Source organism: Leopardus geoffroyi, chromosome B4, assembly GCF_018350155.1.
Source record: "Leopardus geoffroyi isolate Oge1 chromosome B4, O.geoffroyi_Oge1_pat1.0, whole genome shotgun sequence".
Classification (NCBI taxonomy): Eukaryota; Metazoa; Chordata; class Mammalia; order Carnivora; family Felidae; genus Leopardus; species Leopardus geoffroyi.
Window position 1 is genome coordinate 40,790,701 of NC_059341.1, and position 27,295 is coordinate 40,817,995.

Genomic DNA, 27,295 nt, shown 5'->3' on the forward strand with positions numbered 1-27,295 from the left:
TCAGTTTGGGCAGGAAAGGAGGCTCAGGTAGGCAAACGTTTCCTAAGGAACAAGTGTTTGGCCATCTTCCCAGCCAGAACTCAGTGGCCCCTACCTTGTCAGGGAAGCAGGTTGTCGTGGTGCAGCCACAGTCGTTGGTGACAGTGGAGGCCAGGTACCCCAGTGGGCAGCTCACCGTGGAATTGACGCAGCTGCAAGCACACTCATACTCATCACAGCACTGGGTCTTCCGAAGGGTCGGCGTCCGGTGTGGGGGGCAAGAGGGCGGGGACTCCCTTCTGCACTCGTCCTTCCTGCAGGCTGAGGGATGGGCCCAAGGTGAGGCTCCAGTCCCACACGGGCAGTGCACTCAGTCAGGGGTCCCAAGTATTTGAGCTATGATAGAAGATCCCGGGGAACTCCAGACCCACAAAATTAAATCAGAAACTAAGTCCCAGCCCAGGGGCTATAAGATGTTCCATCATACCAAAAAGCAGTTAGTCTGCAGAAAAAAATAGGAACATTAATCAAAAGGAGAAATGTGAAGCTAGGAATTCTAATGGAGGAGAAGTAAAGGCTGCTTGGTCTCCATTCCATAAAGAAGTAGGGTCCTTCCAGCTTTTGATTCTCAGAGACAGCAGACATTGAGTCTCCAAGACCCAGACAGGCGTGGGCACACCATGCACTGGTAAGCATTCTTTTTTTTTTTTTTTTAATGTTTAGTTATTCATTTTTGAGAAGGGGGGGGGCAGAGAGAGAGGGAGAGAGAATCCCAAGAAGGTTCCATGCTATCAGCACAGAGCCCAACGCAGGCCTTGATCTCATGAACCATGAGATCATGACCCTAGCCAAAATTGAGAGTTGGGATGCTTAACCGACTGAGCCACCTGGGCACCCCAAAATTCTTATGTGCTGGTAGCTTATGTGACCCATTCCCCACCTCCATACCTAGAACAGTACCCTGCAGTTTCGGGTCCTCCAACAATGTTGAACAAAAAAATGCTAGCAATCCTGTCAAACCCACAGTGTCATTTTATAAATCCCAATCCCATCCCTGTGTCCTCTGCGTCTTTCCAACTTCCTTCAAATAGGATGAGGTCTCCTCCCTCCCTCCAGGCCTTACATCTAGGAGCTCAAGTGAGATTCTAAAACACTTTAGAAACCCACTTTATGGGTATTCTCACAGACTAAATATGGAATTCTGTTCCTTAACATGCCTTGGTTTAGTCCAACTCTGTGGATAAACATACGAGAGGGGATGAATGAATTTGTTTGGGAAGAAGATCCAGTGGTGAGGACAAACCAAGGGACGTTCCCACCCCTCGGGGGTGTCTGGGAGAATGGGAGCGAGTAAAGATTGAATCTGGAGGCCTCTCCATCTGCCCAACTGTCTTCATGCAGCCCAAGAGGGAGGTGCCTGTTGCTGTGCCCACATCCGGTTCACCTGCAAGCAGCACACGGCTGGGGAGATTCAATCCTGGTGTGACCTTAACCCCTCCACTCCAGATGTACCTGAAGCCCAGACTCAATGAACTGGAGTACAGGACGCCTTCCCCTGGCCAGGGGAGAGTGGCCGCACCACCCCCTTGTCATCTGCAGAGGCTTTACCACATGTGAAGTTGGGTCTGCACTCGCCGGGATTGGTCAGGGTCATCTGGAGGCCACCTTCACAGGGAGGCACCAGTGGCACATCACAGCTCGACAGGTCACACACTGAGGCCAGGAAAGAGAGATGCCCACTCAGAAGTCAGCAAGGTCACTCACTATTGTGAGTGGCACCTGACATTTCTATTCCTACAGACTTCTACTGCTTTGGGTGCAGGAGGAGGATGAGGACAAGGAGGAGGAGGAGAAGGAGGAGGAGGAGAAGGAGGAGGTATAGGTGGCGATAGAGAAGGGGGGAAGAGATAGACAGACAGACAGACAGACAGACAGACAGATCTAGAGTCATATTATAAGCTCATGTTGATTCCTCTTGTCACTGCTGGGACTTCCAGATCTCAGCCAAGCCCTCTCAAACCCTCTGGGCCTTGTCTGGTCTTCTGCAAGGTGGGAAGTCTACCATCCAGGGTCAGTCTCAAGATATCATGAAATAGCAAAGGCAAAGTGTCTGGCACATCATAGAAGCTTAATAACATCCATAAAATGAGGGGCTTGAACTAAATGAGGCCCAGTTCTCTCTCCTGTTAATATTCTAAGACCTATTTTACGACACAAAGTTTTCTCAAGACACGTCTCCCTCCACGTAGGACTTCTATTTATGCCTGATAAATTTCATCAGCATAAATAAATGTCTCAGATTATTTCATTCTTTTTTAGATCCCTGGGCTGTCTCTTGTTCTGTTTGCTCTCCCTCAAAGATCTGCACCACTGCACATTTGACACGCCTGTACTTTATGTCTTCATCCGTACAATTAATAAACACATTGGACAGGACAGCGGCGGGGCACTGGAGATTTCCTGTCATGTTAACCATAATTCCATCAGCTCTGGATTCGTTTCATTACACTATTTATTCAGCCCATTATTCACCATGCAGTTTGCAAGCCTATAATGAAACCCTTTGACGAATAACTTGCTGAAATCAAGGTGCCCTGTGGGTGGCCTTCTGTGTCTAGTATCCTCAGAATGTTATTAAAAGGCAAATGGGTTACTTTGGCATGGCTTTTTCTTCAGTAAATCTCTGCACCGCCCCCCGCCAGTGATGACTCCATTCTTTTTTTTTTAATGCTTTCAAACTTCACATTTAATAATTCACTGCAGAATTTTCCCAGGAAGCTACCTTCCAGAAGTTACTTTTGCCATTTTTTGGAAAATCCAATCACCCCTCATCCACCTCCTTTCGAGTACCCTGTGCCTGAGCGCACACGCGCCTTCTGGCACCTGCTGGGCGGGTCCCCTGGGGCCGGGCACATACCACACTCATACTCCGGGCAGCACTGCTCTGCACTCTGGCGGAGGCGGGCCACTTCACAGGGGCCGCATGTGGGAGCTGAGAGAGAATGTCACAGAGGTCAGAGAAACCAATAATGTTGCAGCCTGCAGCCTGCAAAAAGTCACAGACTCTCGTCCCCTGAAAACCAGCACAGGCCCTGCATGGGAGGCCCACCAGGAATCAGGCGGAGGGGCCTCGGACAAATGAGTCTCCCCAGGGTGTCCTGGTGGCCCCCTCAAATGTGCCTTCCAGGAGACTCTGCATCTGAAGGCCAAGGTGGGGCCAGGGGGGCAGGGTTAACCTCTGAGCATATCTACTCCAGGTACAGAAAAGGGGACCCTGAGCCCAGTGAGGTAAAGAAGTGTGGGGCAGGGTGAGGAAATGGATGTTTGTATCTGGCCCACCGGGTTTGCAGACAGGTGGCTATGGCCCAAGGGAGTCCTTCCTCCAAGAGCAGCCGGCAGTGGGGAGCTCACCTCTGGCGGTGGGGCAGGGCTGTGTCGTACAGTTGACCTTCCGCCCACTGAGGCACATGCAGATCTGGCAGGGCTGGTGGGATGGGACCCAGGTTTCCAGGAACTGAAGGAAAACACGGTTCAGGGAGGGCCCAGGACACTGGGGGCACAAGGCCTCGGAGGCCATAGAAGTCGGTCCCCCCACCTCTGGCTCGGTCTCCCCTCAGACGGCAGTGCCTGAGCCGGGCCTCCGCACAGTTGAACACACACAGGCTGAAAGGCAGTATGAGGCTCTGGGAGAGGCGGTCCCTGCCACCGCACAAACTCTGGGGATGACGAACTACAGACTGCAGAAAACCCTCCAGTGCGGCCATCTCCGGCGGCTGCGCTAAAACTAAGCAAGGTGAGAAGATGAGGATTCCTGTGCCACGCGGCTGGCCATTTCCCCAGCCAGAGTTGGGGTGTAGCTTGAGAAACAGACTCCATTTACTTGTGGAGTTGACAAGACATGGACGGGGCAGGAAGAGCAAAGGGGAGGGCACCAAGACTCTGAGACTCGTCACGCCGTTGGGACTGGGAGTGGCTGAGACCAGAGGGCAGTCTCTCAGATGAGGGTTCCCGCAGCCCGTGAAGCAGCTTTCCCAGAGTTGGCAGGCGGCCCCACTGCAGGAGGGCCATGAGGTCAGGGAGACCTGAACTCCTACGTGGGCCTCGCTCCCCGGGCCGGTTTCCCGCCCACGAAAGGGAGGGCACTCAGGCCTCCTCACAGGACGGCTATGGCAGGGCAGACTGTGACCAGCACGGACAGGGACCGGACCACAGAGCCGGGAGCAGGCATCCCTCTACACTCAGCCAGTGAGTCACATTCAGAGTTAAAATGAAATTCACCTTAAATTACCTGCCCCTGAATTAACACACTCTTATCCAGTAGCTCAAAGACCTCTAACAAATTCCCAGGTCAAGAAGGTTTTATTTATTCCATCTGCTTCCATGGCCAGCAATCAGTCAGTCAAGAAGAAGGGAGATCAGAGGTCTTCAAGGAAAACACCCTTCCCCCAAGCTGCCGGTCCTCCTCCAAGACCTCTTACCTGTGACCCTTAACACCTTCCCTTCACTCAGTAAGTAATAACAGCCAACATCTAAAGAGCATATGCTATGTACCATGGTTTTATGTACTTTATATAAATGACTTATTTTTTTATTTTTTAATGTTTTTATTTATTTTGTTAAGTTTATTTATTTTGAAAGAGACAGGAACAGCGTGAGCGGGGAGGGGCAGAGAGAGAGGGAGACAGAGAGAATCCCAAGCAGGCTTCACACTGTCAGTGCAGAGCCTGATGCGGGGCTAGAACTCACGAACCGTGAGATGATGACCTGAGCCGAAACCAAGAGTCAGACAATCGACTGAGTCACCCGGGCGCTCCTATAAATGCCTCATTTAATCCTCACTGCAGCCCTCTAGTGAGGATATTTTTACCATCCCCACTTGCCAAAGGAGAAAGCTGGCACCTGCTTAGGGTCACACCATCACAGCTGCAGAGCTTGGATTTGAACCCAGAACCCATCTTTTTAACACCATGTTCTACTGCCTCCCACCAAGAACTAGCATTCAATAGGTTCAAGATATCTTTCTAAGAACTTAACATTTATTCACTTTATATTCCTTACAATACCCCTATCAGGTAAGTACTGGCATTATCTACACTTACAAACAATGAAATGGAGACACAGACAAGGAACTTGACCAGGTGCTACATCCCAGGATTTGAACCTGGCATTCTGGCCCCAGACACCACATGCTTTCTGTACTAACTACAGCTGCCTCTCTCTTTGATAATCACAGTGCCTGCCATGGGCAGGTCACACTGCCGAGGGGCGCTGCAGGAGTGGTGGGGACCAAATACACACACGCTCCCAGCCTCAAATGGCTGACACTCAAATTGAGGAAATAAGACTCACTGATGAAAAGTTGAATGAGATAAAAGAACTGTGATACATTCACAGCATGGCATGTGACTCAGCCATGGAAACAAACTATGGAAACATGCAACATGGATGGATCTCCAAGGTATCATGCGGAGTGAAAGAAGACAGGCAAAAAAGGAGCACCCCTTGCATGATTCCATTTATGGAAAATTCCAGAAAATGTAAACGAATCTATAGTGACAGAAAGCAGAGCAGTGGCTGCCTGAGGGTGGGAGATGGGGGTTGGGGATGTATTAAAAAGAGGCATAAGGAAACTTTTGGGGCTGATGGCAATGTTGATTATCTTGATTGTGGTGATGGGTGTGTGCATACGTCAAAAGTCATCAAATTGTACACTTTACATAGGTACTGTTGACTGCATGTAAACTATACCTCAATAAAGCTGCTTTTAAAAATGAGAAATAGAAGAGCCACAGCAGTGCAAAAGAAATGTTCACAGATGCTGGGGTGCTCCAGGAAGGCCCCACAAAGATGCACCTGTGCTGAGTGGGAAGGACCCGGGCAGAGAAAAGGAAAAGGGATTCCAGGTGGGAACAGAAGACAGAACGTCCTTGCAGTCACCAGACAACCATAGAGGCCTTCACTATCGTCTCCAGGGGGCTGTGTTTAACTTGGAGGATAACTGCAGCCCGGAAGCTCTGTGAGCAGGACCCTGCCTCAAAGAGAAGAGTGTCAAATATGAACAGTCCTGGTGACAGTGAGCAGGATGGAAAAGGGAGGGACTAGCACAGGAAACCAGGGCTCTCCTAGGGGCTGGGAAGGTCCCAGGAGGCACAGGGTGCTGGCCTCAGAGGCCTGGGAATGGAAGGAGGAGGGGGACCTCTCACATCTCCCCAGGCCTCTCTCTCTGTTCTGCCTCTTTCCTGCTTTTTGCACTGACAGGGATGCAAAGAAAATGGCAAATCAAGGGATCTATGTTTACACATTTAAATGGCACAGGTGACGAAAGAAGGAGAGGATCATATTTTTTATATGTCTTGGGGTTTTCTCCCCTTATTTTTTTAATTTTTTAATAGTTTTTTTAAGTTTATTTATTTTTTTTTAGAGAGAGAGACAGAGTGCAAGCAGGAGAAGGGCAGAGAAAGAGAGAGAGGGAGACACAGAATCCGAAGCAGTCTCCAGACTCCGAGCTGTCAGCACAGAGCCTGATGTGGGGCTCAAACTCACAAACCACAAAATCATCACCTGAGCCAAAGTCGGACACCTAACCAACTGAGCCACCCAGGCGCCCCTCCTCTTTTTAAATGTGAACTTTAGATATCTAAAGTCAAGAATAAATAATACAACTTTCCCATGATCCTGAGAGTGGACAACACCACAATAGATGACCAAAATCAGGTGTTAAACCTCCTTTTCCAGAGATTTTCATTTCCCCAGGAAGCTTTAATGAGGCGTGCTGGAGGCAGGGGACAGAGTCTATGGCTCCTGAAAAAGATCCTTCTGGCTAATGCTTAACTAAAAGCACCAGCAGCCCCCGCAGCTGCCCAACCTGTCCGGTTATGCAGCAAACACGGCACCAGGGGGCACTCTTGCACCAGGACAGGCCAACTCCAGCCAGTCCTGTCTCACCGACAGGGTTCCAGGGTGGGGCGTGACTATTTCCAGGAGAGAACAGGCATGTGAGCCAGCTGGTAAGAGAAAACTCAAGTCTTCAAAGCCCCAGGTCAGAGAAGGGACACAGCAAGTCACCATGCCCCATCCACCACAGCCAAGGACCTGAGAGGAGATGCAGGTAAAACGTAAGCACTGGGCTGCCACGGAACAGCGGAGACCAGGGGGGAAACGCAGGCTCCAGGAGCTCCGTCCGGGGCGATGGAGGCAGTCCTTGCTGCCCCGCACAGCCCCCAACCACAGAGGGACAGCTGGTGCTAGGCCCTGGATCCCCTCTGAGCCGGCCACAAAGGCTCACGGGTTTACACTGCGTTTTGTAAAATAAACAAGAGCTATGGAAACTGGTAAATATTTTGCCCTTCCGAAGTTACCACCAGAGATTTATGCCCTGGATTATTTCCCTGAAGAAAAGTTGTCTAGGCTTTATTTTTCTGTTAAAGAAATTTCATTTCATGGAAATGTCCTTCATGTTAGATTTTTATTCTTTCCCTGCTTTGCATGGAAAAATGGAAATTGCAAGGAGCCTGATAAGATATTTGTTTTCATCCATTTAAACTATATTTTCTGAAATAAACTGAAACTGGCTTTGTTCCCTTCATAGTTTTTGATTAACTAATTTTAATGTCCCTTGGTTCTGGAATATATTTGAGAGACTGTTTCTGTGTCCAAAATATTGCACTATTTGGAAGCATTCTTCACACAACTCAAATGCATATTCCAATGTGTTGGGCAGAAGGTGAGGGGACCAGTGAGGAGAAATAGAGTCAGAGGGGGTGGGTGGAGACACTAAGATAAAGTTCACAAGCTTCTAGCTCTCCACACCCTACAGCATAAGGACAGTCACAGAGCCAGAACTGCTTTGCAAACTTGAGCTTCCTTCTCATCACAGAATGCCAAAGAAGAGGGTAGGGCCCATTTCTGTCTCCCTCTGAGAGTACCTTACCACTAACAGCAAATCTGGCCTGAAACTACCACCGGGTGCTGGCACCACACATAAATGGTTCGTAACCTTCGAACCCAGCAGGAGGGCATCCAGGAGCTGTGCAGATCAGGGACAGCAAGGTAAGGTTTTATTTACTTGTTTTGGAGAGTAAGATGATACAGGTAGTTACTTCAGTCGGCAAGGTCAAATACAGCAATACAGGATGAGTGGTCCATCTTTACCCTCCTAACTCATCTACTTCACGATGAGAACAAATGGGGTCCACTCAGATAAAGCCCAGTGAGAAAACAGAGCAGATGAGAGCCATCCAGTAATAGCTGGATGATCACCCAAGCATACATGAAAACATAGTTAGCTCGAAGTGTAGCTTGCAGTTCCAAGGGGATCAATGGCAGGGCTAGAACATTATGAGATGACTTAGTGTGGTGGATAGGAATCCCAGCATAATCTCCTCATGCCATCTGAGCCTCAGTGTCCTCACCTATTCAATGGTACATGTAATAATGACCCTATGGGGTTTGGGGGAGAATCAAGGGAAATGGTCCATTTCCTGTCTTACAATGTCAGGGAGAGAATAGTGTAGTTATTGAAATTATTGTTTTTGTCATTCTCTAGATTGGTCAGCTAGCTCTACCATGAGTTCTAGGAGCTGTGATTAAATCTAGTAAGTCACCTCAGCTGGTTCACTCAGTGATAAAAGTCCTCCCTGGTAATGATGGAGATGTTAGATCTTGGGTGTAGTCCCTGATCAGAGAATACACTCTCCTTTGCTGGAAGCCAGATCTGTTCTCCCTGTACCATGCTCTGTAGTATCACTATCAGAGATGAAGGACAGGACCACTGCACACATTCACATGTGCACAGACAGACACTACCCAGATACTACAAATGTACATTTTGTCACCTTTGAAGACATGACCGCCATCTCAGGCCAAGATGGGGGAGACTCTGGTAAATATTCTTTCAAAATGGACTCGACAAATTCTAAGGGGCTAAAAGAATTAATTACTCAATTAATTACTCAATTACTCAATTCCCAAGCAAATGAGCCCAAAGAAGATCTAGCAAAAATGCATTTTCATACATCGGAAAGAGCATGCTCTTTGGAGCCAGAGTTTTAAATACTGAGTCTAATTCTCACCTCCATCATTTACAAACCGTGTCCATGGGCAAAGTAAGCTCTTTAAGCCTTGGTTTTCTCTTAAAATGTTTGTTAAGTCTTTATAAGATGATGTAAGACATCCCAGTGTGTTCTGTGGAACCCTGATCCAAGAGGATGCCATACACACACAGACACACATTCGCTCATTTGGCCACACACACAAGTTCCATGGTCAGATAAGTTTGAGAAGCAAAATCCCTCCTAACCACTGGCACTATACATTAATGTATGAAAAGCTCTACCGAGTCCTACAATAAAGAAACCTATTTATCTAGTGCTCTTTAAGCTCTCTTGACCACAGGTAACTGTTAATACCCTGCAAAACACACCTTGAAATAATGCTGAGATAATGAATATAGAGTGCTTAGTACAATGCAAGGTATACAATATATCTTCATAATAGCAGACATCACCATGTAAAATATTCTCTCCCCATCCCCTTCTGGGTTCCTATAGCTTTCCCCTTACATGAATATAATGACGATAACAGTAGGAGTACTTGTAGTAATATGTTGTTAATACTCTGGGGGGTTTTCACATAGCTGCTATATGACAGACCCAAGATTTGAACCGAGATGTATCTGGCTCCAAAGCCATTATGCCAAACTGCTTCCCTATCCTTCAAATGATCCCCTTAAGAGTTGACCCTTGCTGCCACAGTTTGGGGGGTGGTGTGGACAATCACTGGTGAACACTTCACCCTACTGACCCGAGACAGAAGCAGCCCCACAGGAGGTAAAAGGCCAGGGCTCCTACCTGGTGCCGGACTCCATCCTCACTGACACACTGGGTACAGGCCTCCTCGGGGACACAGCTACCTTCCAGCAGGACTTGATGTGGGGGGCAGAAGCAGCCTTCTGAGGGATGGTCCCCACAGGAGCTCGTATTGCCCTCACAGAGCCGGGGGCAGCCATGCTCACAGTGGTTATACATCAGGGATGGTGGGCATGACATAGCTACAAACAGAGAATGAGGTCATACTCAGCCCACACCAACAGGGAAACAGAGGCACAGCTGATTCAAAGAGGTTGATGACCTGACAAATGTGCTGGGGTGGAAATGACTATTTCTACCCATTTTTATTCTCTCCGTTTTCCATAGAAATAGACCTTTAAGCTAGACACACAACCACAGCATAAAGACTATATTCCCCGACCTCCCTTGCAGCTTAACGTAGTCATGTCACTAAGTCCTGATTTTTTTTTTCAAGGAGAATCACTTAATTCAGTACCATTCAAACTTTTTTGACAATGAATATAGTAAGAAATACATTTTACATCATAGACCAGGAATAGATAGATAGATATCAAGTAAGTTTCACAGAATACTGCATAGAATGTGCTCTATTTTCTATCCTATTCTATTCTATTTTTTTAACTTTTTTTGTTTCAGATTTTTATTTAAATTGTAGTTAGCTAACATATAATGTATTATTGGTTTCAGGACTAGAATTTAGTGATTCATCATTTACACATAACACCCAGGGCTCATATCAACAAGCGCCCTCCTTAATGCCCATCATCCATTTAGCACCCCCCCCACCTCCCCTCCAGCAACCCTCAGTTTGTTCTTTATAGTTAAGTCTGTTATGGTTTGCTTCCCTCTTTTTCTTTTCCCTTCCCATGTTCTTCTATTTTGTTTCATAAATTCCACATGTAAGTGAAATCATATGGCATTTGTCTTTCTCTGACTGACTTCTTTCACGTAGCATAATACGCTCTAGCTCTATCCACATCATTGCGAATGGCAAGATTTCATTCTTTTTTGATGGCTGACTAATATTCCATTATATATATACATACCACATCTTTTTTTCCCTTTTTTTTTCTTCGAAGATTTTATTTAAATTCAAGTTAGTTAACATACAGTATAGTATTGGTTTCAGGAGGAATCTTTTTAAAAAGACATCTCTCGGGGCGCCTGGGTGGCGCAGTCGGTTAAGCGTCCGACTTCAGCCAGGTCACGATCTTGCGGTCCGTGAGTTTGAGCCCCGCGTCAGGCTCTGGGCTGATGGCTCAGAGCCTAGAGCCTGTTTCCGATTCTGTGTCTCCCTCTCTCTCTGCCCCTCCCCCGTTCATGCTCTGTCTCTCTCTGTCCCAAAAATAAATAAACGTTGAAAAAAATAAATAAATAAATAAATAAAATAAAAAGACATCTCTCCATATCCTTTGTCCTTTTTCCCTTCTTCCCTCATGCTGCCATTTGGAACCTGGATGTGATAGCTAGAGCTCCATCTTTAACCATAGGGAAAAAACACACCCAAGTGAGAACAGAGCAAAAAACTAGAGCCCAGTTTGAGACCCAGAAAGAGCTGGAGCCACCTCCCTCTAATCAGTTGTGTGACAGAATTTTCCTTGTCTGTTACTTGAGTCAAACTTAGCCCTAACTGATGATGTTAGCCTATATATCCTTGGGAAGTCTTATGGGTCTTTCTTTTAAATATAGGTGCATTTATTCCTTTAAAAATCCTCTTAAATTAAATAAGGAATCCACAGCTATGAAGAGTTGCCTGGAGAAAAGCTACAAGATGGTTCACTTGTCTGACTCTGGCCCTGCTCAACCCCTTCCTAATGTTCTCATGGTGCCAAGGCAGGGGGCAGGACTGTCTAAGGATTTAGAGCACCAAGCATTTTCCTGTGAATGCACAATAAGTAGCCAGGGGTAGACAAAGAAATTAGTATGTAGACAAGGACTGTGGCTAACTCAGAAACTATCATTTGCTCCTTGATCTATAGGCAGGTTGAAAGGAGACACTACCATCTAATGGATTCAGACACCAGGGCTGGAAGGAACCCAGGGATTGTCTAGGCCCATGATCCTATTCTGAGATGCAGAAAGCAAGGTCCAGATAGAGAACAGCTGGTCACCTGCTGAGCTGGGACTAGGGTGCCCAAGTCCTCCAGCCACAGGTGAGATCTGTAACAGCTCTAGGATAATAAACTCCGAGACTCTGAGATGTTTGCATATATTGATTTCCCTCCAGAAAAAGTCAGGGATCGTATTCAGTAACTGAGGATGCTGAAGTTCAGTGTTCTTGTCACTCCAGCACCCCCTGAGGCATCTGATTCATCATGGTACCCCCCCACATGTTAAATGATAAATGCCAAGTCCAAGTAGGGGAACTGAACTTGGGGAGGTATCTATACTAGCAATCCCGTGGTATCTGTTATTAAGACATGTCTTAATATTCAGTGGCAAAATCCACTCACACTTCAAAACCCTGCTCAGGCATGGCTTACTCTGTGAGCGTTTGCTAAACCTGGTGGAATTTCAAACTCAATATGGCTGGTCATCCTGTACTTTGCTGATGCCTATAGGTGTCTGATACATTAAAGTCACATCTGTCTGAACTGTAGAAATGCTTTCATTTGCACAGAAATCCTGCACTCAAATGACTTAAACATCTACCATCTTATTTGATCCTAAATGGGATCCTACATAATAGGAAAAGCAGGGATTTTTATCTTTACCACCCAGAAAAAGAATCTGAGGCTCCAAGAGGTTGAGCAAGCCCATGATTAGTTGGTCTTCACGACTTCAGGAGGACGCATGTGGAAACTCACCACAGAAATTACTCCTCCTCCAGTCAACACAGACTCCTTTGGTCCGACAGAGGTGGGCGTACAGGGCAATCGCCTCACACACTTGCTCCTGGTGGCAACTGTCCTGCTGGCACATGGCGTAAAAGGTGGCTGGTGCCAGGAGCTGGTGGCATTCGGCAAACAGGGCTGAGAGGAGGAGCTGGCAGTGGGAACTGCTGGAGACAGGACACTGTTCCTCGGGAACAGGCTGGCATGTCTTCCCTGGCTGCTGTACCGTCCATTCCTGGATGAGCACCTTCCAGTCTGTGGTGACCGTGCCATCCCTCAGCATGAAGTCATTGGCCCCGTTCTCATCGCAGATCCCTATACAAATGAGGAAAGACAAGATTGTTAGCCCTGGGTGCCCACCTACTGATGCTAGAGACCTGGCCGTTCTCCATCCCCACCAGCGTCTGAAACTTATAACCAACCGGACCCAGAAGCACAAGCAGCCAAGAGTCCCGAGACTAGAGCGAAGGTTTATAAATGCAAAGGGGGGACAGTCAGGAGAATGTTCTCACCACAGAGACCATACATCTTCGAAGCAAAGGTCTTGGGGCTGAGCTGCAGCTGGAACTCATTGTTTTGTGGAGTGAATGTGAAGATGTGGCCAAGATGGTTGAATCTCATCTCATACATGATGGTGCCATAGACATTGACTTCTATGTCCCCACCCACATATGGGACAGAGACCAGTCTTCCATTCACTGTCAGCTGCCCAAAGAAGAAAATGACTCATCAGTGGTCATCACAATAAAGAATCTTAGAATTTCATCTTCGCTTCTTCCTGAGGTTACTGATAGTCCCTACGCTTCTACCACATTCAACTCCAGTGTCATCCACAAACTCTGATATCTGACAGCAGCTCTTCTAAGATGAAGGGGCTTTGCAGAGCTTGATGGGAGAACAGAGCATTACAATCCTATACAGATGGCCTGAAAGCCCAGGGGTTAAAGCCAGCCTTGAGTCTGTGTACATTCAACAGGGAAGGGCAACCCCTTTCAGAAACACTGAGAAAGTTGCCTTTTGTCAGTTCATCAGGGCGGTGTCTCCAGGAGCATCTCACAGGACTATGTTAAGTCCATTTATGTATGTATGTATGTATGTATGTATGTATGTATGTATATATGTATATATGCGTATTTTTGGTCACCAGCTCTTTGGAGGCCCCATTATACATCATATCAAACATACTAAAAGTCCCAGGGTGAATATAATTTTTGCTGTTAAAGGTTTTGGAAGGCTTTTTATCCTTTTGATTTTAAAATTTTGGGCTTGAGCTACTCATTTAATATAGGACTAGCTATGATTTTTCAGCAATGAATGTGCATATTCAGAAATTCTTACAAAATGAGGTTACTACAAGTTACTTTCACATAATGAAATATTTGTGATTTCTAAATGAACAAGAAGTTGTCATATGTAGCCTTTTGTAAACAAACATTTATTTTTATCAGTGTTGCAGCTTTCCTCTCAAATTTTGGAGCCATACGTTTTGATCAGTCCCTAAATATTTTCAAAGGCCCTAATGTAGATCCTAAATATTCTCCTTTGGAAAACGCACAGGTCCTGTGCACTGGGCTCATCATGCCTGCTGGGTAAACAGCTCTGGTGTCTCTCCCAATTTTCTGCCAGCACCAGAAACCAGCACTAGATTTGTAATGTAATGCTACCTAAAATGGATCCTTTCTTCCAAATCTGGGCCCAGAACAACATGAAATCATGCCACAAGGGAGATGGAGATGAAAATAAGCTTCTCCTAAGAAGGTGGTGCTCTGCTGGTGGGGCAGAAGTTGGTGTGTCCCTAACAGACACACCAGCTAAAACCAAGTGCCACCAGAGGCTTCTTGGGGGTTCTGTTGCTGCCTTGAATGGGACCCACAGAAAGCACCTCTCACCTGCATGTCACTGTGGAGCTCAACTGAGAGGCCGTCATGTTTCACCTCAATGGACTTCATGCAGGCCTGCCTTGTCTCAGGGATGCAGGCACCATTATGGAGAATCACCTCCAGGTCCTGCTCCTTGTTTTGAAAGAGGACATAGGAACAGCTGCCAGTCAGCTTGAAATTCTGTCCATCAAAGGTCACAATGTGCCTGGTAGAGCTGCCCATGCACACACCTGAACAGGGGAGAGCAAAGGATGGATGTGACATTATCCAAACTCCCACACATTCAAAGAGGCAGATGTTACCATGTTGCAAACAGATAAATAGAGTTGAGCGCAGAATGGGCCCTTTGAGGTCATGTAGTCTAACTTCCTCCTTTTTACAGATTAGGAATCTGAAATTATGAGAGGTGTAGAGAGCGGCTTAGCTAAGTAACACTTGGCCATTAAATATTTTTCTAGAGAAGGTTTAGAAGGACAAGTATCACAAAAAAACATGGAAAATTATACAACCATACTTCCAAAAAATGTTAACGTGTAAAGTGAATGATCTCCTCTACAGGGATGCTTTGGCTCAGGAAACAAAGTTTCAGGGTTGTTATGACTTGTTGAAATCATGAGGATCTAAGCGTATCATGAGCTTATGAGCTCATTGTAAAGAAAGTTCACCTAAAGACACATGTGTCCTCTCAGCTGCCAAGTTTCTAATTGTACAAGTGGCCATGTTGACTTGATCCCTTAAGAGATGATCACACGAGAGAAATATTTCTGAAGCCAAAACAAATGATTGGGTCTCCACACTCCCTCGTTTGCCACTCATTCATTCACACGATCAGCAAATTCTCAAGGGTCCTGTTAAAACACCACTTGGAAACACTCATCATCTTGCATCTGCATAAGATGATTCTGTAAAACCCTCCCATGGAAGGCACCACTGCCATGCATGATTTGAAAGCTAATCTTAGACCTAAAGGAAGTTGGAGATGAGCTTTCCAGAGCATCTGTGACCACAGCTATGGTGGTGGGTAAATAAAAGCCCAAGGACTGAGAGGCAGGCTCAGTGGTCTGTGAGGCTGCACTGATGTCCCTAGCTCATACCAGGTCCAGGCAACCTCCACCTGCATCCGTGGCCTGTGCATCAAGCAGCACAGCCACTAACAAATGAAGAGGCTGGATGCACCATCTGTCAGAGCTGAGCAGCCTGCCTGGAGCTCTTCGACTCAAAATCCCCTGAGACCCGGAGCAGTCAGTCACTCCCGAGGGGCACTTGATGCCCGTGCAGCAAGTGGTTCCCAACACTCCAGCTGTGGAAAGTGTCACATCTTTAGGAGATCAGCCCCTCTGCTATGAGGATGTCACAAGTTACAGGCAAAGAAGTATTAGTTCACATGTGGCAAGCTAGTGAGAATGGCTCTGCCCAGCGTCACATAAACTGTTACCATGAAGTGGGTGCTTCAGAGCCAAAGAAACTCAAGACTGAATTCTGTTCCACCCTGTGCTTATACTGTGACCTTGGATAAATTACTTCACTTCTGTGGTCCTCTCCTATGCCCTCTGCTGTCTCTGAACTGGTAGGGAGGATTTCTGGACTATGTTTTTAAGCAAAAAAGGCAAAGCTCATTTGTGAAGAAGGATGAACCTGAAATGAATGAGACTGGTTACCTGCAGGGAACATAAGTGGAAACTAGTAGAAAGCACGGAGGGATGGGAAGAGTGGAGTGACACTCTGAATAAACCTTTCTGTACATTCTCACATTTGGGGCAATGTTAGTAATTCATGTACAAGAACAAATGAATAAACTCAACAAGGATGGGGATGAGGGAAACCCAAAACGAAATACAAACAGAAACAAATTGAAATCATGGTAATAAATAACATAACTACACTGTTAGGGGAGAAACTAATCTAAATGATACAGGTGGGGTTGGGGGAATGTACTATGCACTAAAGGCAAAAGACAAAAAGAATTGCATATGAATACTGTACTCTAGTTAGATTTGTTTTTCATCCAGGCATTGGTTAGCAATTCTGAAACTACTTTATGTGTATTCTGGGATTAAGCCAACATATAAATATATCGTGGATAATGAGAGCCAGACTCCTTACCGTGTGAGAGAGGGAGGTAGACATGTCAAAAGGATGCAAGAGTCAAATTGAAAGGGTTCCCATTAGCCACATCTGAGACCATCAACCAAGAAAATAAATAATGCTAGTAATTGATTATACCCCATAGAATAAAATAAGAACCAATGAGCCCATATTGATACAAATAATTAACTGAATTAATCAATGACAGAGAAGGAAAAGTTCTTCCTTTCAATGGAATTCCAACTAGTAAATGTGGAGGGGATGATGGAAATCAAAAATCACTATCTGGCAAACACAATAAAAACTGTTTCAGGTGAGGATCATCAATGCATGGTAAACTTAGTGGGTAAAAGTATATTTCCATAGTTTCAAAATATCTCTGTATATGATCATTATTAATTACGAGGAGGAAAACGGTAATTTTACAGTGGAAAAATCTGGTAAATATCACCTAAACCAAATGATCAAACTTAACGTCACCTGTAATGAGACAAATTGATATCCTGTGTCTCCTCTTGACAAACCAAAAAAGATACAGCATGTCTTCCGGGGTATTCTTAACAAAATGTGTAACCTAAATCTAACCCAAATTGAGGGACATTCTACAAAATTACTAGCCAGAACTCTTCAAGAATGTCAAGGTCATAAACATCAAAGAAATACTTAGGATCTGTTGTAGATTGAAGGAGACTACAGAAACATGACGACTTAATGTCACGTGGGATTCTGAATTGAATCCTACCTCTGAACAAAGGACATGAGTGGGACAACTGATAAAAACTGAGTAAGATGTTTACAGGTGTACTTTATGGATGTTAATTCCTGATTTTGATCATTATACTGTGATTATATAAGATACACCAAGCTGGGTGAAGATACTCAGGAATTCTTTGTATCATTTGTGCAGCTTTTTTTGTAAACCTGAAATTGTCCAAAATAAAAAGTTTTAAATATTTTTAATTTTAAAATGTTTTAAATGCTTAAAAAATAGCCCAAATCTAGTTTTATTGCTTCTGATAAAAGAGAGTATAAAGAGTCAAGGTTATAAAAGCAGTCAAGAGGGGTATTGAGGGACTGGATTTAAGAAGACATTTGTTTGTACAGAGTTCCTATTGCATTGTGGGTCTCACACCCCCAGGTGCCCCACTAGGGACAACCAAGCCTTGTGAACAGGACTTTCAAGAGGCCACTCCCAGAGATGGGTTTGTGTATCACGAAGTTACAGGGACCCTGGACCAGTGTCTGAAACTTAACCTGAAGAATGTAAAAGAAAGAAGCTATTACTATTGCCCAGATATGGCTTGCTGCTGTTTGGGGAAGCAGCAGGCAGCCCAACGATACAGAATCCTTCTGCACCCCAAGACTGAGTACCAGAGGAATAGAGCAGGGGAACCTCTGAGAGCTGGCAAGGTAAAGTGGTCACCTTAAACACCTGCCAGGCCAGAGAGCACAGAGCCCTCTCACAGAAGCACCAGTCACAGGAGAACCTTCTTCAGAAGGTTCCCCAAGCTGGGGGAGAGGCAGAACACACCCCTTTCTTGGGGGCAGGCAGCACAAACTGGGAGTAGGGAGCTGTTTTAACTCTAACTCAAAGTTAAGGTTTTGGTGATTACACAGGAGTGGGCACCTAATTACCAAGTTGAGCCTTTGTTTTATAACTTAAAGTAACCATAGAACTCTTTATGAATAAACAGAGATGACACAGGTCTGGTAGCATTCTCATCCAGTCCAGGGAGATAATTTATCCTACTAAATAAACTGTCAACGGAGGCCGAGGAATAAAATACAGTTTTGGTTTTATCCCACTGGTTGTATCTATTTAACACAGGAATTATATGCCGGGTACGTATTACCTATGCAGCCATTTCTCCCAACCATGAGGCGGGGGCTAACCCTCCCCCCATGGATGAATGCCCTCCACAGGGCTGCATAAGATGGAGTTTACTATGTCCTCCTCATAAACCAGGCCACTGTGACGATGTACCATGGCACCCAACTCCCATCCAGCTCCAGGTGTGAGTGGAGAGTTTTCTGGGGGTGTCCCTCTCACTGTTCTACTTCTACAGCATAGACTTCTAATGACTTGCCAACAGCCAAGTTGAGAAAGAAACAATTCTTCCTTCTGGTTATGCATTATCTGGGGAGGTGCTTTCCAAAGACACAGGAGGAGAACACCGATCCCTGGGACTGAATGAACATACATCCAAAAGACACAAGAGGGAGGGAACATGGGTGAAAGTAGCATTCTACATGTAGTGAGGAGGGAAAGGGGCTTCTGGTCTACCTCTCTGCACAGCCACGCTAAAAGCACTGCCCCTGCAACACCACCCAGGCTGATGAAGCATCGGACTCACAGGGGCAGGTCCAGCGGCAGCCACAAGTCTCCTCCACCTTGAGAGGGGGCTGGCTGTTGGGACATGATGGCCTCGGGCCTCGGTCACAGTTGACTCGATGACTCTTCAGCAAGGTCTGGCCATCTGGCAGGCAAGTAACTGTGTGACACTGGTCTGGCAGGGTCCAGATGTCCCCGGGCTACAGAAGAAAGAAGCAGATTCAGGCAGGTATAGGATGAGTCAGTCCTGCGCTAAGCCCATCAACTGGGCAACTGACCCCCTCTGAGGACACAGAGACTAGGACTTGGACATGGGCTCAAGCAGCAAGGATGCAGAACACAAGATTTACAGGTGGAACATCCCCACACATCCACACTCATGCACAAAAGCAGGATATAAGAGGGAGAACTGGACCAAGACCAAAGGAGGAAAAAGGGGGAACAAGCACCCCAAATACTCATTCTTATCTTTCTTTCAAAGCCAGCGCTGAAAGGAACTCACTCTCTTCTCATTCCCTTCCTCATCCACGCAAACGCCAAGGAACCCTGAAACAGACACAATTAAGATCTGAGTTCCCATTCCCAACCTGCAGCAGAACCATCACAAAGTCTGTGTGGCCCCAGGGCTAGTCCCGGAAGGGGACTTCACTCAGCAAAAAGGGTCTGACCAGGTTTGACTGTGAGTATATGCAGGTCCACCAGGTTAAGAGGTGGTCACCCTGTGGCTCTTCAGGCATGCTCTGTGGTTCTCAATAACTATGGTGATAACAACAGTAAGAACACGGCAATCTCTACAGGGCATGAAGCTTCTCAGGCCAGAAACTCCTTTTCCCATTTCATGTGTAGATCAGTGCCTAGTGAGGGGTTGGGGAGGAAATGAGGCAAGGTCCCAGAAATTCGAAAGAGACCTTTAAGAGTCCTTCCAGGAGAGCTATCTTCCAGCAGGAAAGGGCAATAACTCTAGTAGGTTTTGACTCAGAGCTAATCACATTAGGAAAATAAATAAAATCAGGTAAAAAGAATTATATGTGGCAAAAATAAAAATTCTAACCTAAGTCAGTTTAAGCCATGGCACTTTGATATTAGATTCTACATTACTGTTTTTCTAAGGCCCTATATACTCAGGCTGAGGGTGAATATAGGGCATGGGGAAGAAGACCATGGTCTGCAGGCTGCTGGGGTTCCCTGCATCTGTCTTCCACTTCTTTGTTCAAGATCACTCTGCGCCAGCAAGCATGGGTTGTCTCTGCTAAAGTCTTGATTGACGGTTAGGATGGAAGGAGGGCTTTACACAGAGAACTTTCTGGTGGTCCCTCGGATGTTTTTAGTACAAACTTTCCATGAGCAGAAACTTAAAGGTCCTGGTCTATGTAACAATCTTCATTCAAGGCCAGATCTTGTGCATGCATACCTTTTGGTCTCTAGAATGGGGTTTTTCCTTTTGAGGGGGTATGAAAGGCATTACAAGACTCACCAGAGCATAGCTTGTGGAAGAAGGAATTTCCTAGGGTGACCATGGTGGGAAGGTCTTCGATTCGTTGGAGCTTCACCACATTGGAGCTGGCCTTTGGGCCTGCCAAGATCCTCAGCTGGGCCTCATCATACCGATCCCCAATTCCAATGGGGATCACTGTCACTCCTGGGGTTAGCAGAGGAACAAGAAAGGGTCTGTGTTAACCTGCTTTGGTCAGGTGGGCCCAAAATGGACTGACCTGAACCTATCCCCAGCATCTGTACAGAGCCTCATGCTTCCTAGATGGGTCACATAAAGTGACCCCATGAGCAAATATTCAGTCAGTCAACCAGTTTTAATGACACCACCCTGTGTCAGGTACTATTCTAAGCAATGGGGATACAGTGAGCCGAGCAGATGAAGTCCCTGTCTTTGTGGACCTTGCACTGGGCAAAGATAGACAAAAAAAACACAAAAATAAGGAAATCTCTAGTATTTCAGACGTGGGTAAGTACTTAGGAAAAAACAAAATGAGATATGAGGATGGGAGTGCCCGGGGTAGAAGTGGGAATTATTGTTTCATGCAAGGTGGCTGGATAAGCATTTGATGACATTTGAGCAGAGACCTGAGGTGAGGACAGAAGAAGCCAAGAGGATGTCCCAAGCAGAGTGAACAATGAGCGAAGAGGCTCTGAGCAGCAGTCTGAATGTGTGCTCCAGGGTGGCTGGAGCAGACCAAACACGAGAGGAAGTGGGTCACAGACCATGCAAATCTTCACAGCCCACACAAGGACATAACATGTTCTCTGAACAAAAGGGGAAGCCAGTCAAGACTTTGGGGCAGAGGAGTGACATGGGCTGACCAGTTTTTAAAGGGTGGCTACAGCCACCATGTTGTTTATGAACTACAGGGGACAAGGATGGCAGTTGGGATTCCATCAGAAAGCTATTACGGGGCGCCTGGTGGCTTAGTCGGTTAAGTGTCTGACTCTAGATTTCGGCTCAGGTCATCATCTCATCAATCATTAACCCATTAGGCAGGTGGAAAAGGGCTTGGCACATGTGAAGGTCTGATGGTTCTCACCATCCCATAATGAGTCCCTCTGGCCTCAGATGTGGTGAGGTGGTGAGACTGGGGACAGGGCAAGGACACCACACCACTTCCAAAAGGAAAGGTGTGGAGGTCTGACCCAGCCCCAGCCCTGGACACAAAGGGAAGCCTTAAAAGTGACAGTTGAAAGCAAGCAGACAAATGAAGGACAAATGTATATTTATTACTGTTTGGTTTCTAAGTAACACAGGGATTGGTCCACTTCCTGCTGTTTGGAACCAGGCCACGGGTGGCTATTAAGCATTCACAACCATCAGGCCATCCAAAAGCAATCCCACCAGCTGCTTTCAATCTTCTAGCAGGTTAGGAGAGTCTCGGGATTGCACACTGGACACTTACGGTTGGACCTGGCTGCATCGGCTGCAGCGTCCACCGAATCCGTGGAGACATCCATGACCAGAATGACCACCACCTTCGAGGCTCCAGGCCTGGCACCGTGGACTTCTGAGGTGACATATCGCACAGCAAAGCCCAAAGCATCCCCTGAGAATGGAGAACAGTCCACACCAAGTCAGTCCTGACAGCAGGAAATGCTCGGCATCCTGTCTCATGGCAGATCCTTAGGTCAACCAAACAGAAGGATTCAGAGACAGAGAAACACATAAATCAGATCCGGAAGAGCATCCAGGCCCACACTTTACAGGGAGGGAAACTAGCCTAAAGAGCAAAGTGACTGGCCGAGGTCACTTAGTTACATATGCCAAGAATTAAGACCAGACGAAGCTCCTGCCTCCCAGCCCATAGCACCAGGTTACCAATTCGGTTGGGGCCTCCCTCCTGCTGCATGAGGTCCACGAGGCTCAGCAAATGGACTTTCTCATAGGCCACATTCCACGGCACGTCGATGGTGGTGATGCTTCCATACTGCAGCACTGACACCTGAGTGAGCCGAGGCCCTAACAGGAAAGACAACATGGAAATCGCACTCTGGATCAGGTGGAGCCTCAGAAAGAGCTCCTTCCCAACCTGCTCCAACAGGTGCATCGCTCACCTATGTTGGCTTTTGAAATGAAAGCCTTAGCAAAACTCTTCATTTCACCAAAATAAGAAGCTGGCAAGTTGGAGGAGCCATCCAGGAGGAGGATCACATCCAGGGGCTGGCTGCAGTCTGCAAAGACACCAAGAGGGTGGGCACCCAAGTGAGCACACCAGGCCCACTGCAGCAGACACAGCATCCAAGGACACGCAGGATGCCACCCACCATGAGGAACCATGAAGGGGAGAGTGCCTCCACCGGTCCTGCATGATGGTAACATGGTCCGGGAAAGGGGGAAGGGAACCCAGGAGTGCCCCAGGGTGGCAGACATTGGGAAGACTCCAAATCCACCCAAAGGCAGTTTAAATGCCTATAGATGAGATCAAGATGCATCTGATCCCTCAGTAACTGGAGGCTGCAACTCTTCTAGAATTGAGCAAAATATTGAAGAATAACAGGGAGATGGCCAAAGGAAATGGAGTGGCAGCATGGGGCTAGAGGGTGACTTCTATGCTCTCAAGTCTTATGGGCTGGTGAATGTGCTATAAGGTATTCCAACTATAAATGACCAGTGTGCATGGTAATGTTTGGGCACAGAGTCATGATCACAGCACAGAAACAACCTCTGGCCTGAAGGCCATTCCAGATTTGATCAGATAATGCTATTACCGTTCTCCTCAGCAGAAATATCACAAGAATTTAAATAAACCTGTGGCTCTGGTTAAAACAAAAACAAAGGCACTTAAAACAAGTGTGAGAATGAAGAGACATTAACTAAGAGACACTTACTCTGGTGTTAGTGTTTCATTTTCTTTGGGCAAATACCCAATAGTGGGATGACTGGATCATATGGTAATTCTGTTTTTAATCTTTTGAGTAACCTCCATACTATTTTCCACCAATTTGCATTCCACCCACAGTGCACAAGTGTTCCTTTTTCTCCACATCCTCAAGAAGATATGTGCACCCAATGTTTACTGCAACATTATTTACAATAGCCAAGACATGGAACCAACCCAAGTGTCCTTCCATAAATGAATGGATAAAGAAGATGTGGTGTATATACATACATACATACACATGCACACAATGGAATATTATTCAGCGATAAAAAAAGAATGAAATAGTGACATTTGCAACAACATGGATGGAGCTAGAGCGTAGACCTAATGCTAAGTGAAATAAGTCAAAGAAAGACAAATACCATATGATTTTACTCATCTTTGGACTTCAAGAAATGAAACAAATGAACAAAGGAAAAAGAGACAAACAAACAAACAAAAATACATGCACACAAAAGACTTAAATACAGAGAAAAAAACTGTAGTTGGTTACCAGAGAGGGGGTGGGTGGGGGATGGGTGAAATAGATAAAGGGGATTAAGAGTACACTCATTGTGATGAGCACTGAGAAATGGATAGAATTGTTCAATCATTGTGTTGTACACCTGAAACTAACATTGTATGTTAATTACACTTAATTAAAAAAAAAAAAAAACAATCAAGTTCTTTGGGGAAAAAAAGAAATCAGTTATTCTGGGATGGTCCCAAACACACCAAGGACTGTCTTAAACATTCCTGTGCTCTAGAACTAGGAGCTGATTAGACATTAGTATCAGTTAAGAAGGAGGCAACAATAGTAGTAGCAACCAGTTTTTGAGCGCTTGGCTATGTCCTGGGTACTGCCGTAAGCATTTTATAAGTACTATTGTCATCCCCATTTTTTTTTTTCACAGATAAGGAAACATATACACAGAGGTATTTGCTCAAAATTGCCCAAAAACTGCCCTAAGCATTTTACAAGTACTATTGTCATCCCCACTTTTTTTCACAGATAAGGAAACATATACACAGAGGTATTTGCTCAAAATTGCCCAAAAACCATTACCAAAAATAAATTGCCCCAAATCGCCTACCTAGTAAGCGGCAGAGTTGAATTTCAAACTAATGCAGTCTGGTTCCAGAATCTGAGGATGCAACCCTCCGCCTGTCACCCAACTTCTGGCCTTGCCCCAAAGAACACCAGTTACTTAGAGTAATTTTATCCATCCAGTGCGGTCAAAGCTGAGAGTCCCCAGACTGAACAGGTTATCTCCAAAGCAAGGAGTGGGATTAGGTGGGGATGAGGCTGTGGGATAAACCAAAACTTGTATTTTTTTACTCTACATCGTTGGTATTGTTTATATTTTAACAATAGCCTTGTATAACCTTTGAATTTATAAGCTCCTTTCCCCAAAAGGCTCGTACTCTAAAGGCGAGGGTTTGACTAAAGATACAGAGCAGAAAAGCAGGATTAGTACCCAAGAACTGCATCCCCACCAGCTCTCAGCAGCTCTCTCGCCAGGCCAGGTGCCCACATACCTGGGGTGGGGGAGAGGGTAGGGATCTGCAGCCCGTCTCCAGAGCAGCACCTCTGCAGCACCAGATCAGGAGCCTCTCGGGGGAGCACGCCAAAGTCCTGGATGAAGATGGGGGCGTTGGGCCAGCTGAGCTGCTCCAGCTCCCGCAGGTCGGCATGAGGGCCCACTCCGATGGGTACCACCTGGATGTCTCCAGGCATCCGCTTGATCTCATCGGAGGCGGGGTTTCCAGTGACCATGTAGACCAGGTTAGGTGCCTGCTCCCGGTCCCCCTGGCTGGCTGAGAAGCTGTGTTCAGACAGGTACTGCAGGGCCAGTCCAGTGTTGGTCCTATTGCCACCCCGGTACCGGATCTCCCGCACCTGCTGCAGAACCTCACCCTTGGACTGGGCCTCCCTGAAGGTGTACTCCACAGTCACCATGTACGAGTACTGCAGCACTGTGATGTGGATGCCGTCCTGGCCCACATCCATGCGCCGAATCACCTCCTCCATGAACTCCCTGCTCTTGTTAAAGTTGGCCTCACCAATTTTGTCGGACCCTTCCAGGACAAACACCACGTCCAGAACCGTGGGGTTCCTTTTGGGTCCCGAGGATGAAACCCCCATGAGCCCTGGACCTACAGTGACTGGTACCATAGGGGGATGCTGGGTAGGGGCAGGCGCTTCGGGGGCAAGGTCACAGAGGTAGTTGATAATTTTATCCCTTTGCTGCTCCAGCTCGTCCACACCACTGAGCACAAAGGCCTTGTTCTCGGGGGCCTGCTTCTCAATGGTGTGGATCTGCCTGAGGTTGGCATGGGGCCCGATGCCCACCGGGATCATGATGACTTTCTTCTTCTTCAGGCCCTGCACGTAACGGATCAAATTCCGGGCCAGCCTCTGGGGCTCCTGGCTGGCCATCAGGAGCAGGGCAATGCGGGATGCTTCAGGGCGATCAATCTTGCCAAAGATCTGGAACAGAGTGTACTTCAAGACCTCGCTGGTGGAGGCCACCTCACTGCCTGCATACTTCACCTGGCTGGCAATGCGCCGTAGCTCCGAGGGTCGCTTCCGGTCCTTGAGCTGGATGTAGGCGTGGGAGCCGTCATGGTACTCCACCACGGCCACGCGGATCCGCTTCTGGGAGATGTGCAGACGCTCCATCATGCCCACCACAAAGGCCTTCAGCACTTCGAACTCAGCCTCGGACAGCTTGGAGGAGCCGTCTAGCAGGAAAACCAGGTCCAGAAGCCTGCTGCAATAGAAGTCGTGGAGGGGCGGCTCCGGGGTGTCCTCCACGTATGGGGTGGTGGCTCTGACCGGGCCTTCTGTGGGGGGCACCACTAGGCCTCCAGGCTCCCTGCAGGCCTCACAGGTGAGGTTGACACCATCACAATGACTGCGGTAGAGAGAGAAAACCAGGAGTGGTTCAGGAAAAACTTCTGGGCACTCCTCAGCCTTATTTAGAACCATCCCACATATATTCCCCTAGAACTGCCTGCCTGGCCTGCCTGAACTGAGGTCCCATGAATCACTCCCCACCTAAGTGACACAGCATTTTTTAACATATGTCCCCAAATAGCACCTCTACACATGCAGCAATAAGCCTCCCTTTATTCTAGAAGCCAAAGCTTTAATCCATCATAGGATTCCATCACCTGAGGAAGAACCTTTCTTGCTTCTAGGATATCCACACTGCCATTCAAAGTTGATGTCTTTTCAACCTACATCTCTAATAGCATAAATATTTAATTATAATCCAAACCTTCTTCCAAGTGTCTCCAAAGACAAATAATGCTCTAAAAGAATGATGCTGACCAAGACTGGTAAAGGTCCTATTGAAGATAAATGCTTTACAGTATTTTCTGTGACAATTTAAGCTGTACGAATTTTGTGTAATATGTTGGGCCTCAAGAAAAAGAGAAAAAAGTGGAGTAAAAACGTTTTGGAAAGATGAATAAAGATTCAAAATCCCAACTTTATCCCAGAACAAAGTTGGGAATGTCCAAGATGTTAGGGGAAAAGACAGTGGCTTATTCATTCATTCCTCCAAGAGCCATGCGGTGAACACCTGTCATGTGCCAGGGAGAGGCTAGGCCCTGCACCCAGCCCCAAGCACAAGTCTGCAGCAGAGCCCTTACCCTCATACAAATTCCTGCCCTAACAAACCAAGTTTCCAGACCCTTCTGGTCACTCCTCACCAGCGTCCTAGAGATGGCAACGTATACCAAACCACAGGTGAAATCAAGCTGCCCCGTGGTGGAGACCCACAGAGGTTGGGACCATCCCCTATACGTACTCTCCACCTTTGAGGCCACTTGCCCTCAGCAACCCCAGTAAAGCTGAGAGGCAGCAGTTCTCTGAGCCTTGAGAAACGTCCCCTGTGCCTTGCCTCTCATGCAATGTCCCCAGCCTGTTTTGGAATTATTGCACACAGCTGTCTGAAGCCACAGTGTG

The 27,295-nt window shown here is 46.7% G+C and overlaps 1 protein-coding gene across 2 annotated transcripts in view; it reads right to left on the reverse strand.

Annotated features, from left to right (window-relative positions):
- Positions 1–27,295, reverse strand: part of VWF (von Willebrand factor) — a 137,752-nt gene that overhangs the window by 20,822 nt on the left and 89,635 nt on the right. For both annotated transcript variants that reach the window (XM_045466410.1, XM_045466411.1), the window contains exons 28-42: positions 24,859–26,237; positions 22,514–22,630; positions 22,278–22,418; positions 21,862–22,005; positions 20,433–20,597; positions 19,461–19,504; positions 18,981–19,158; positions 14,551–14,771; positions 13,174–13,366; positions 12,635–12,976; positions 9,828–10,027; positions 3,391–3,493; positions 2,897–2,971; positions 1,588–1,692; positions 95–300 (exon numbers count right to left, since the gene is read on the reverse strand). In XM_045466410.1, the coding sequence (XP_045322366.1) occupies positions 95–300; positions 1,588–1,692; positions 2,897–2,971; positions 3,391–3,493; positions 9,828–10,027; positions 12,635–12,976; positions 13,174–13,366; positions 14,551–14,771; positions 18,981–19,158; positions 19,461–19,504; positions 20,433–20,597; positions 21,862–22,005; positions 22,278–22,418; positions 22,514–22,630; positions 24,859–26,237 (3,613 nt within the window). The remainder of the gene's footprint in view (positions 1–94; positions 301–1,587; positions 1,693–2,896; positions 2,972–3,390; positions 3,494–9,827; positions 10,028–12,634; positions 12,977–13,173; positions 13,367–14,550; positions 14,772–18,980; positions 19,159–19,460; positions 19,505–20,432; positions 20,598–21,861; positions 22,006–22,277; positions 22,419–22,513; positions 22,631–24,858; positions 26,238–27,295) is intronic.